A 12,842-nucleotide genomic window follows, 5' to 3' on the forward strand; every position below is an offset into this window, starting at 1 on the left:
ATCTATTCAACATCTTGAGACATATTTAGGACCTAGCCACGTGTCTTATGTCCTAGCACAACTAGTAGCCCTATAATTTGCGCAACATAGGCTGAACATTGTGTTATTTTTGGACATTGATCTGAGATGTAGCCTAATGGGTGGGATTAAATGTTTAGGTAATGGAGTAGTTTAACCAACCTAGTTTTAGATTTAGAAAGTAAGCTCTTTGAGAGAATATGCGCAAATCCAGTGTTTATGACACGTATATTTTGCATACATCAGTAGAAAAACGAAATGATATCTCTAAAGTATTGCAACAGAAAGTCGCGTGCGATTGTGAAGTGTCTTGGCGCGTGATCTCAACAACATCACCTCGTGCTTCGGTGTCATCCTAAAGTGACACATTAACCGCGTAGGTGGTCGTGGGCAAAGGAACACGCGCGCAGGCGTAGGCCCGCAAATTAGAGAATTAAATTTATCTACAATTTGATAGTAGGTGCAAAACCGTATCAGTTAAATTCGCCGGACGTCTCCATATAGCCAAATCGGTAGAATTAAAACGCGCAAAATGTTGTCTCTTGCCCTTTAAGCGATTTCTGTTGTCCTCCGTTACAGGAAGTGCGAGGGGTGTTCCCGTCGCAATTCCAGCTGATCTTATACGGCAGACGGAAGTGAGTCCTCCTAGTCTTATGTTTTGATACTGCTTGCTCCGAAAACTATTGTCATTTCTGTAGTGTTGCAGTGACAGAGAGAGGAACACGTTTACATGAAATATCACTGAGGAATAAATATCGAGGCATTTCTTGCTAATAAAGAGGGGATCTCCTGTCCCCATCCACCACATCTCGTCGTGGAGTGTTTCTCCCTCCCGGGTGATTGCTCTGTAGCTGAACTGTCATGCGATCAGAGAGGGGATGGCATCCGTTCCGAGTTATTGTAAGACAGTCGGGACAGTGGAGGAGGAAAACGGTGACCTGGACCAGTCTCTGCAGCAAATGTTAAAAGCCATTGCCGACGAAAGAAATCGCCTCAACATTCGGCAAGAAATAAGTGGCATCGGTGAGTTTTTAGCCTTAATATGCTAATGCGCTTTCATCATCGTTCTGTCTCTTAATTTATTTTGTTCCACCTCAAGTTCTTGCAACAGATGGAGTGTTACGTTGTGAGCATGTTCACGTAAAAGCCAAACATTAGGAATTATTAATTTCTTAAGTAGTCTATTATCAGCGTTAGCAGACTGCTAGACAAAGCTGATAGGGAACAACACTGACGTCATTTTCCCCAGCACGACTCCCTAGATGTGCATTCTATGGTATAGAGTTGGATGACACCTGTTTTGCAATGTTCGTATTGTCTTTAAGGAAGACTTGCAGGTATTTGATTTACAATTTAGTAAATCATTTACAAGTAAAGGAACATAGTGTAGTCGCCACGATGAGGATCTGGAAGCCACCTTCGGGTCAAGATGGCCTAATCTCACAAGCTAGGCTGTTTCATTGCAACGTTGAGATGCTCCACTTCCAAGCACCAGATAGCCTATTATCTACTTAGAGCTTCTGCAAACACCAGGCACAAATCAGTTTGTTACATCTGCCTGATGACAATTTTAGGTAGCCTTGTGGAGCAAGGTTGGGCAATTCTTCTGACTGTGAGGAGGACACATTTGAAATGTGCATACAAATATTAATACATGTTGAATGAAGCTTATTTGTACAACTTAGACTAAGTAACCTTGTATTATAATTGATCAGAATAGGCGCCAAAACAGCAGTCCCAACAGAACTGAACCTTTGTCATTGTAATCGCATTTAGCTCCGTTGACCAGGTGTGCCTGTTCATTTGATGAAAGGCATTATCACATGAAGGGCATTCCACATGAAGCACTGCATAGGTCATCCAGGCCACTAAGCTCATGAATGAAAATGAATTGAATCACAGGAATCGAAAGCCGCTCAGGGACATCTGTTCTGCAAAACTAACAACAGGTATACACGAACACAGTGCGCTGTCAATGGGGTATTCAGAGTATCAGCACAATGCATTGTCTGGTCTACATCAGGTGTGTCTTCCGTAACCAAAACCAAGGAATCATGTGATATGAACACTTAAGTCCAGGCAGACACACTCAGGCATACATTTCTTTGGCTACTTGGCTTGCCAGATTTTTTGTGAAAGCGCAGATTTGATTTGCTCCATGCTGTGTATGGAACAAGGGAAGCATACAGATGTGAAATGTCACATGTAGCACCATTCCGTGGCGATCAGGGGTGTGCTTGTTGGTCAGTGATTTGAATGCAAATGACTGGTTGGTGAACTTGGTCTTGTTTGCCTGTGGAAAAATGGTCAAGCACGCAAATGGACAGATTTAGTCTTGGGTTTTCATTCAAACTGCAGAGAACATCAGGCATCACTGGAGCACATTGATCCCCATACTTCATGATTGTTAGGATCATATACAATATATATTTGCGTTCCATGTTGGATGCAACGCTTAGATATTGCGCGTTCATCTGAACTATACCACTAATCCACGATCTGCCGTTATGTTTTGAAAATGGCAAACTGAGGCACCTCACTGTAATCAGAGCCTACGTAGAGTTTCGACTTCACGCGAGCATCCTCAACTCTGCGACTGTCTCTTCTGACCCTGCCACTCTGAACCCCCCGCGAAGCTGTGGCCACGTTGAACCTGAGCTCTGGGTCATGCGATGGGCCACTGTCTGCCTTTTGCGGAGGTGCCATCTGCCGGTGCCCTTGAAATCCCCCTGTGCAAAGCACTGCAGCGTCTCTGTAGAAGAGCCCACGTTGAGTCAGGAGCTCTGTCTGTGCATATCAATTACCCAGTCCAGTGACTCAGGGAGAAACCCATTTAGGAGCCCTTTTGCTCGCGGGGCCCTCTGTCTGGGTAGTCGCCATGTCTTGGCTAAAACACAACATGCTGTCCTGTGCGTACTAGCACGGAGAAGGAAATGCCTTGGAGGCTTTTTTCCCTTTTTAAATACAATGTTGGTTTAGAACACACAGTCTTACAGAGAACTCCCCTTGTGAACCATACACATGCTTAAATGACTGACTACATGGCACTGCAGGAAAGCAGAGTGCAGCTTAGCGTGCACGTTTGCGGTGTGTTGTTGTCAGCCTTGGGTATGGGGGTTGTGGGGAGAGAGAACAGGCTCTCTTTTTTCGGGTGGACAGATGGCTGGGTGGGCCATCCCTCCCGCTGTGGTGTCCTCCTGGTGGTGCTGTGGCAAGCAGTGCTTCCCCTGCCGTCCAGACCAGACAGCGACCCTGTGGCGGGCAGTGTTCACATTGCCCCTCCAGAATTGGTCTCCCCAAAACCGGGAAATGGGACTCGGTAGTCCCTGAAGTTGAGCTCATATCTACTCCAACTTCTCTACTTGGGGGGTGTGTTGTGTGTGTGTGTGTGTGTGTGTGTGTGTGTGTGTGTGTGTGTGTGTCTGTGTGTGTGTGTGTGTGTGTGTGTGTGTGTGTGTGTGTGTGTGTGTGTGTGTGTGTGTGTGTGTGTGTGTGTCTGTGTGTGTCTGTGTGTCTGTGTGTCTGTGTGTCTGTGTGTCTGTGTGTCTGTGTGTGTGTGTGTGTGTGTGTGTGTGTGTGTGATACATGTCCACTCACCTACCCACTCACTTAACTCACTCACTCGCTCGCTCACGTACTCCTTGACTGCCTGAGTGATTACCCTGGTGCTGATGATCTGTGCTGAAACCATCCCTGTACCCCAGTAAAATCCGGTCTGCTAGCTAGATCACAAGCATGCTGTCCTTAAATCTTTAATCATACACTGCATGGTTCCTTAATTATACCCTGCTAATGATCACAATAAAGCACATTGTCACTGGGGGGTGCATCCTTGTTCTTTGTTAGAGTGTCACTATACCCAGTGGTGGTACCCAGTACCACCCAGTCAGATTACTTGGGTTGCTGTGCCCAGTGGTGATTTCATGATCACATGAGGCTTGGCTGTGGCACTGTTGTGAAATGTATCATCAGATTTCACCTGAATCAGCCATAAAGACTAGGCATTTGAGTGTCAGAGACATCATTTTGAATTCATGTTGCCATCAAAAAAAGTATGTTGGTGTTAAAAAAAAAAAAAAAAAAACTGTCACTTCGAATTCAGTGTTGCTGTTCACAATGCTAGGTTTGCCAATTGATGTGCCATCATTGACCAACACAGAATGGTGTCCACTTCTCTCATTCTTGACGTCATCCCCTCGGTCTTTGACTCCCTTTCTGCCCTACTGTACTCTGAGCAATCTCAGCCAGAGGGCACTTTTAAGGGGTAATTAAGACTTACTGGACCGGACTCTCTGACTCACTCATGTATACGGCTGACCGAGTCTGGCTTCTGACCAGTGCTACCTACGCCCCCGCACTGTGTGCCCATGTTGTGTGCCAGACCAGTAGAAGAGCTCAACTAAGCACACTTGTCTATGAAGTCCACCAATGGATGTAAAGAAGAGAGAGGATGCACATTCAGCCTATATTCCACATTCAGCCTATAATCCAGCGAGTTTTCACATAGATTTCCGTTTCTGAAAGTGTGTGTGTGTGTGTGTGTGTGTGTGTGTGTGTGTGTGTGTGTGTGTGTGTGTGTGTGTGTGTGTGTGTGTGTGTGTGTGTGTGTGTGTGTGTGTGTGTGTGTGTGTGTGTGTGTGTGTGAAGGCTCGCCGGAATTATTCCTTTAATGTCAATCCGAATTAGTCGCTATACTCTTACCTAGTCCTGACTTCATGTTGGGTCATTGACTCACAGTGCTGTGACTTTGTGCACTGCTGTAGGTGACTTGTATTTAAAAAAAAAAGACTGAGTACAAAGCTGCACGTCCCGTAATATTGTCAGGTGTCTTTTATGAGTCACTGGCTTTTGGCTGAGCTTGAGATGAGATGAGATGCCGGTCTGATCAATTTGAACATCTCCTCTCCCCATCCCTGGCGCCAGTGCATTACGTAAGAGCAACTGCTGAAATATGTATAAATACCACAAAGGTACCTTAAAAAAAAAAAAAAACACTCAACTCGAGGAGATAAAAATAGATTTTTTTTTTTTTTTTTTTTTCTGGAGCTCTGATTTCGGACTTGGCACTGAGCAGAATTACATTTTAACTGATGTGAGGGGGGGGGGGGGGTCTATAGGCTGCTTTCATCAGTGAGTCTTGGCTGGGCCTGCGACCAATCAGCTGGCACCTCCTGACTGCCCTCAGGGTGGGGAACTAGAACCCAAGATCTGTCTGCCATCGGAGCTTGGAGTTTTAAAAATGTCTTCATCAGTGTAGGACAACCATTCATTCCCCAAGCATGGTCTTTGGTCTTGAAATCTCTGACTGATGCAAATTAATTATTGCATACGGTATGTAGATGACTTTAAGCAGTTGTCCCTGAACTTGAATCTAAAAAGTGTGACAAAACACTTGTGATGAATAGTTTTTAAGTCATGGCTCTGTGTTTTTCAACATGTCTTCAGTTCCTACCCGCCACAGCACAACTTATTCAACGTCTTGACACTTCTGCTGGCGTGGTGTCACTGATTTTGTACAACCTAAAACAAGACCACTGATGAGTTTCATTTTTATTCACAAACTAGTTTAATATTCGTGTCCATGAATCATGAATTGATAAAAAAAATGTCCCACTTGTTGCATTTAATATTAGCAGGTAAATGGGAAGCCCCCCGTCACAGTCTAGACTGTATAATAGTACACCCTGTTTCTAGTCTTGGCTAAGGGAATTGGTGTGCCTGTCACCATCACTCTTCATTCAGGATGTTGCCCCTGGTTATGGCCAAAAGTGTATGGAGGAAGAGTTCTCTGCCATCGTGCTAGACTGACCTCAAAATCAGAGGCGTATATTTTGTATTAATTATCCTTTCTGATGTCTCACTGGTAATGAGTTGGAGGAGGACATTCGATCAGATTAATGAAGCTCTTCCATCACACCGGGTCTGTCTTTTTGGGTACTTTCCAAAAAGTTGCTGTATCTTTATTCTCTTTGTTCTCTGTTTGTGTCCCTCCAGATATCAAAGTCTCTCTTCTCTTTTCATTTCCTCTCTACAGACACAGACACAGACACAGACACAGACACAGACACAGACACAGACACAGACACAGACACAGACACAGACACAGACACAGACACAGACACAGACACAGACACAGACACAGACACTAATGATCATTTTAGTTTAAAGTGAAGAAAAGTGCCATGCTTCAACAGGCGACAAATGTTGAAGCTTAAACAAAGGGGACTCTACTTCAAGTTAGTTATGCCTGACAAAGAGAGTGTGTGTGTGTGTGTGTGTGTGTGTGTGTGTGTGTGTGTGTGTGTGTGTGTGTGTGTGTGTGTGTGTGTGTGTGTGTGTGTGTGTGTGTGTGTGTGTGTGTGTGTGTGTGTGTGTGTGTGTGTGTGTGTGTGCGCGTGTGTGTGTTCGCATGCAGCATCAAGTGGATTGCCCAATGGCCTTTCAGCCCCTTTTCGCTTCAGTCCACTACAGTTGCTTTCCCTGCGCATTGATGTCTGTAGACCTACGGCAGTCCTCCTCTTTCCACCCCTCCCCTGTGCCCCTGTGTTCCATCCCTCCATCCCTCTATCCATCCCTCTATCCATCCATCCATCCATCCATCCCGCTACCCACCTCGGCCCCCTGCACACTGTGTGCATGTCTGCATCGTTAAACTGTTTACCCATCTGCTAGAACAATGCTCAGTGTCCTCCTTTGCTTGCTGTCATCGTGCGCCGATGACCCAATGAAAGGGTAGGAGGGCGTGTCTATTGCCCAGACAGCTTTTCTTTGTTCTCCCCTCCATCACAACCTTTTTCCTGTGACGTATGTTATATCGTGTGTGTGAGTGTGTGTGTGTGTGAGGGTGTGTGTGCGCACATGGAGGGGTTGAGAGCTTAAATATTTCATATTCACACAGGCAAGCTTTCACGAGCATGGCCTTGATCTTCCTGTTTAATTCATTGGCCTTCCTGTAGTTGGCTAGCCCCTCTGGAATGAACTGGAATCAGGGGCCTCGTGTCACTTCCTGTTCTTCTTGTTTTTGTGAAGAGAAGAGCAATTTGTTTTTGCTGATCTTAGCCAAATATTCTTCTTCCTTCTCCGCCTCTTTTGTGGGGAGGCTGCGGTGACTTATATACTGAGCGAGTTTCTCAGCTCTCCCGTTATCAAAATTAGTCTTGCAGATGTCCATTGCCTTTCCTTTATGATAAGATTGTTGATTGATTTGATGTAATGCAAACATAAACACTTGTTTGTTATATTTTGTTTTATTATTTTAACACAAACAAAAAATCTGTGTCATAGAAGCAATAAGTGTAACAAATTATTTCTATTTGCAATATAAGAGATTCACATTGGCTGAATTGTAAAAAGTACATTTGGTCATGGCAGGTGTCTGCTTCTCCCTCCATCCCAGTTCAGCCGCTCTGTCCTCTGAGTCTGCAGGTGGGGTGGGCAAGGTGAACCCTCTGCTCCAGCACCTAATTCGAACAGATCGGCCCTCGCCAGATTGCGCTGCTCCCAGCAGCCCGCGGGGCCAAATTGACGCGTGGGAAGGGTCGGATCAAGCAGGGATTGAGGGAAGGGGGAAAAAAACAAACACTCTCCACTGCCGCTGCTGCTGCTGCTTTTTCTCCACCCCAGCAGGATGGAGGTTTTCCTCTGTGAATGTAAGGCTATCGATTTAAAAGGGAATGAAAAAAAAAATCACCTTGAACTTGACATGGGGGTGACAGCAGTCAGAGAGCGCTGATGTGATCTACTTGATGGTGTATAGTCCTGAGTGAGTCATGGACAATAATAAAAACACTGTTCAAATTGATTGAGCTGCAGAAGTGAGTGAGTAGGCCAATGTCTTTTGTCAGAGCCAGTAGACACAGTGTATACAGATTTGAGGTATTGTGGTGACTACAGTGAACCTTTGTTCTTGATGATCTTTCCCTCTCTCTGTCTTTCTTGCTTTCTTTCTTTCTTTCTTTCTTTCTTTCTTTCTTTCTCTCTCTCTCTCTTGCTCTCTTTGTCCCTCTTCTACTTGACCTTGGGTTTGGGCCCCTGTTAACTTTTAAGCATCACTGACTAATCCAATGTTGCAGGAGTGGAGTCCTTCGGTTTTTGATATGTTTGGAATTTCTTTTTCTTGTTACTACCATCTCTCTCTCTCTCTCTTTCTCTCTCTCTCTTTCTCTCTCTCTCACTCTTCATTTATAACCATCTCTGTCTTTGCTTGGGCTATCTCTCCAGCTCTCTCTCTCGCTCCTTCGTTCCCTCTCCCTCTCTTCCCCCCTCTCATTGTCTGGTCCATGTTTTTTTTTTTTTTTTTTTCTCTCCCGCTCTCTGTGACTCAGAGTGACTGCTCCGGGGATCGTCTCCTCCTCTAAGATGGCTCAGCCTCCTGCATGTGCGTCTCCATCAGGGACTGTCTGAAAAGCCAGTGGATCTGCAATTGTTTGCGCTCGCTGTTGTGCACTCAGTCAGCCAGGATTAAGAGGCTTACGATGGAGGCCCTTTAGTGTGAAAGGCCCAAGCATCACAGTCTGCTTTGGTGGTCTCCAATTAGGCAGACGTGGACTAGAAATAACTTGCCTGTGGCAACCGTATACTGTTGTAGTAGGTGCTACTGTTACCATTAGTTACCACTAGTAGGTAGAGTCATGGCATGGCAATGCGGCACACACAGTTGTGTTTTTAAACAGTGTTATTATTGCCCTTTTTTAAAGATGAATAACTGTGTTTTGATTGCCTGTGTTCTTAACCAGGATGTAGATTTTGATCTTCTCCCTCTCTCTGTTTTCATGCTTCTCTAGTCACCATCACTAGTGATGTGTTCGTATCTTCCTGATAGCTAAAGGGCTAGTGCTCAAGTACACCCCAAAACAAGGTCACCCTGCACACACACACACACACACACACACACACACACACACACACACACCAACTTCCTCTCCTCTCCTCTCCTCTGGAAAGGGTCCAGAAGGGTCTCAGCACGCAGTCTCCTGCTTGCTGAGTTCACTGCCAACGGGAGAATGAAAAAAAAAAAGGTCCAATAATCTGAACGGCAGAACTCATCGATCTCCTCACACCACTGCCCACACGCGCGCAGCCAATTACACACGGTGCTTGAGTAAAGAAGTGCATGGCTTCACAGGGCCGCTCACAGATTACATTAGCAATATCCCCTTTTAGAGAGCAGTCATAAAACCTAATGATGCGTAGGGCAGCAATGCTATTCGTGCTGGTCAGCCACACAAGGGGTGAATTGGGGAAATCGATATCATTGGGCTTTTTTTGTATAAAAACGAAATGTGCTATTGTTTGCCTCTGTTAGTTAATTTATCACTTGAATGATTTTGATCTGGTTGCATTGTTTTCAGACTTTATACACATGTCTTCGCTGTCTGCTGAAGGGAGCATTTGCCTTTGAAATACAGGTTGGTATGTACGTTGTGAGGTAGGTAGACAGACACCAGAGTTTATAGACGAATTGAGTACCCAGTTAGCTCTAAATGGGTACTAAATTTGTTTAAAAGTGAATTAACTTTAAGTTTATATAAGCTGTGGATAGAAAGACAGCTTGTGATTAAGATTTTGGAGTAGGGGATTTCTGAAAGATGGTGATTCGATAGCATTCCGCTTTGCTTGGCTGTATGTAATCAGATAGTGCTCTCTGGTAGCACTTTGCCGTGTGGGGTACAAAAAACTGAAAGCATTTTTTTGTGTGACCCCTAAGCAACTTTCTGTTCAGCATTTGTCGGGACGTATCCTGTTTCGTGTTTAGCAAAGACTTCCCTCTATGTACAGTATAGGCCATGGTGCTTCCATTTTGTGCTGCGTTCAGATGAATTTCAAGTGTGCTGTCTCTTTAAGAGATCAATCACGTAGCCGTGGCTCACCACACATAAATTACATTAGATAGGAGACCACAGGAAAGAAGATGAGGTTAGGTGATATGCTATTCTGAAGGGTTTAAAAAGCATATTTTACCTTGATTCGTGTATACAGCATCCGTCTCAGTTAACATCATTTTTGGGAATTTTGATCATTCAAGTGGCTGGTCATTTTCATTCTGTCTTCAGTGAGTCAGGAAGGATCATGTTTTTATTTTTCAGTACAAGATTAATTCTGCTGTATACCTGCCATTGACTACTATGTAGTATAGTACTTTAATGGCAGTGAAATAAAAGTGATATTAGATCCACAAATAAAAGTAAATGTCAAAACTTCACTGGTTGTTGAAGATAAGGTTGTACTGTAGATCACTGCCGGCGTTGAGTTACTTCCTTAAACCCAACCACCAGTGCCACTAACACTAGTCTGTAAACTTCACATTTGACGTTTCAGTAGTTTCTGTTCCATATTTCATGTTATTGATATTCTAAGGCTTCTTTACAGATTGCAAGGTTATTGATCTTTTTTTTTTATGTCCAAGTCCCCCTTCTGACCTCTTGTTTAAACACAGCCCACACAAGCTTAGTGAGTCATTTACACAATGGTGCTTGAGAATAGATGTAATGATTCAGAGGTCTATATGAGACATGAGCAGTATCGCTTTTCAGAGAGCAGTGGTAAAAAAATCAAATTATGCGCAATGTCACTATGTGATTCTTGTTACCTTTTTAGGTACCTTTATGTTTATGTGTCTGTCTACACCTTTTCTTCCCAATACTTTTCATATAGCTCATATAGGTAATACACTTGACCTTAATGCACACACTAGCACAGCTCTATGATATTTGCGGATGTCTTTCAGTCTTTGTGTAGATGTGAGGCACCTATAGTGGGTTCTGACCTCCATAAATCCTCCATGGTCACTGGAGCCCCTCCCAGCATGCAATGCTCATCACATACTTGAGATCGCTTTCATTCGGTTTTCATTGTTATGACTGGAATTGATTGCCTCGTCAGTTTTGTTATAGTCGGAGAAGCAACGCTAAAATAAGACACTTTGAACTGGATTTTAGGCCAAGTGAAGAAGAAGCCAAGTGAGCATTGCTGGTAACAATAAGCCCCATAGCTCTGATGGCTGTAAAGACAATGGAAGCCAATGTCATCATGTCTGCTATTCTAAACATCACTTTAAATAAACAAAACATCAAGGAATAACTTATTACAATGGCAATATCTAAATAGATATCTAGATGGTCAGTCTGGAAGTATGTGTGTATAGTAGTCAGTGTGGCTTTAACACGTGCAGGCCAGATAAGAGGAGCAGATCCAGGTGATCTGCTGTCTCCTTGAGTTTGCTCATTCACTGCTCTCTATTTCATGAGAAGTCAATGCACATCGCAGATACCCTGGGGGCTCAGAATGCAACTGTGCATTATGGCTTAGGAGCGCACACACACACACACACACATACACACACAGACACACACAGACGCGCGCGCACACACACACTTCATTCGGATAGACCTCTTCGGGTAATGGGGCTGTGTCTTTGAGAAATGTTTGTTTAGTTGGACATTAAGTGGTGGGTTTTCTCAAGACTGCAGGAGGATCAAGGTCTTCTAAACCCTAGAGTGACCACTCATGCTGATAGAATCCTATACTGTATGTACATGCATATTTAGATGGAGAAATAATCTTCTGAATAGGGTTGTTACAGTATGATATTTCCACAGTTTTACAGTTTCACAGTGTACTGTATTTGTCTGTAATATGTGCCTGTTACTTAGTCAGAGTTTACCAAACAAGCAAACAAACATTCAGGAGGCAGGATGTGGAAAATGATTTTGATAGTAGATGTTATAATCAACATTAAAGTGTACCCCCCCCCCCCCCCCCCCCTTTAGTATTCAGCAAATATGCAATTCACAATATGATAACCATAGATTTTCGTACACAGCTATACCAAGATGTCATCTGAAACCCTGCTGCTGAATTAATGGGCAGTGTGATAACTTTTCTTTTGCTCATATAGCACTGGCGCTACAGAGGTTGATAGTTTTGTATCACAAGCCACAAAATTTATTGCATCGGTGTAGCGTACACGCCGTACAGTCTAGAATCTTTTAAGTGCTAAAGTGGTAAATCATCCATAGCACAGACTGATTTTGTTTTGTAGCATCTTCTGTAGTACCACTGTAGCCTAGCTGTAGCATAACACTATAGCCTAACTGTAGAGTCTTTATGAACTGTGTTGTGAGTCTGTGTGCTCAGCTTGCCGCGGCCTTTCATATCCTCTTGGCTCCCTGTAGACCACATCCTGTTCTCTTTTTCTCCATCTCTGGGCTTTGTGGCCTAACGAATAGCAAGGCATACAAGGGACAGGCCGCTTCAATGTGGCATTTACGGTACACCAGATAAGAGAGGAGAAGAGCTCTCCACTGGAAAATAACTGTAAATAGTAGTTCATCAACATATCCTCTCTTTGGAGCTGATTCATTGAAAATCACCCACCTTATAGAGTTGTGCACTATACACGGGGTTTGTTTTCCATTTGAAAATGGCCAATTTTCAGTCAATTGCTCTAATCCGAAGTGACTAAGAGCTTTTTGTACGGATATGTTTCTCTGAACTATGAGTGCTGGAACCCATGAGGTTGATGTTGTTGGCACTGTGCTCTACTGTGTGTGTGCGTGCGTGTGTGTGTGTGTGTGTGTGTGTGTGGCTGAGTGTGTGGCTGATGATGTGGCAAAGCTGAAGGTGAGGAAGTGAGAGGGTCACTATCACTTACTGCAGTCAGTTGCACAGCGGGGTATCACGTGCCACAACAGCCTCCTCTTGCTCCGACTGGAGTCGCAACGGAGTCTGACATCCCATAATAGCCCAGGAGCTGTCTTTTGCTTCAAGTGCATGCCACCAAAGCAGCCCCAGTTTTTCCAAGCTTGTTTCATGTGTGGTGGTGA

At 44.2% G+C, this 12,842-nt stretch overlaps 1 protein-coding gene across 2 annotated transcripts in view; it reads left to right on the forward strand.

The window, feature by feature from the left end:
- Positions 1 to 413: 413 nt before the first annotated feature.
- Positions 414 to 12,842, forward strand: part of kiaa0930 — a 60,358-nt gene continuing 47,929 nt past the window's right edge. The window contains exons 1-2 of one of the 2 annotated variants that reach the window (XM_062518660.1): positions 950 to 1,041; positions 9,369 to 9,425. Coding sequence is in view for 1 of the 2 variants with exons in the window: in XM_062518659.1 (XP_062374643.1) it covers positions 897 to 1,041 (145 nt within the window). In the remaining variant the exon portion in view is untranslated. Of the gene's footprint in view, positions 1,042 to 9,368; positions 9,426 to 12,842 lie in introns of both variants that reach the window. The other variant, XM_062518659.1, reaches the window with a different exon arrangement.

Source organism: Sardina pilchardus, chromosome 17 (genome assembly GCF_963854185.1).
Source record: "Sardina pilchardus chromosome 17, fSarPil1.1, whole genome shotgun sequence".
Classification (NCBI taxonomy): domain Eukaryota; kingdom Metazoa; phylum Chordata; class Actinopteri; order Clupeiformes; family Clupeidae; genus Sardina; species Sardina pilchardus.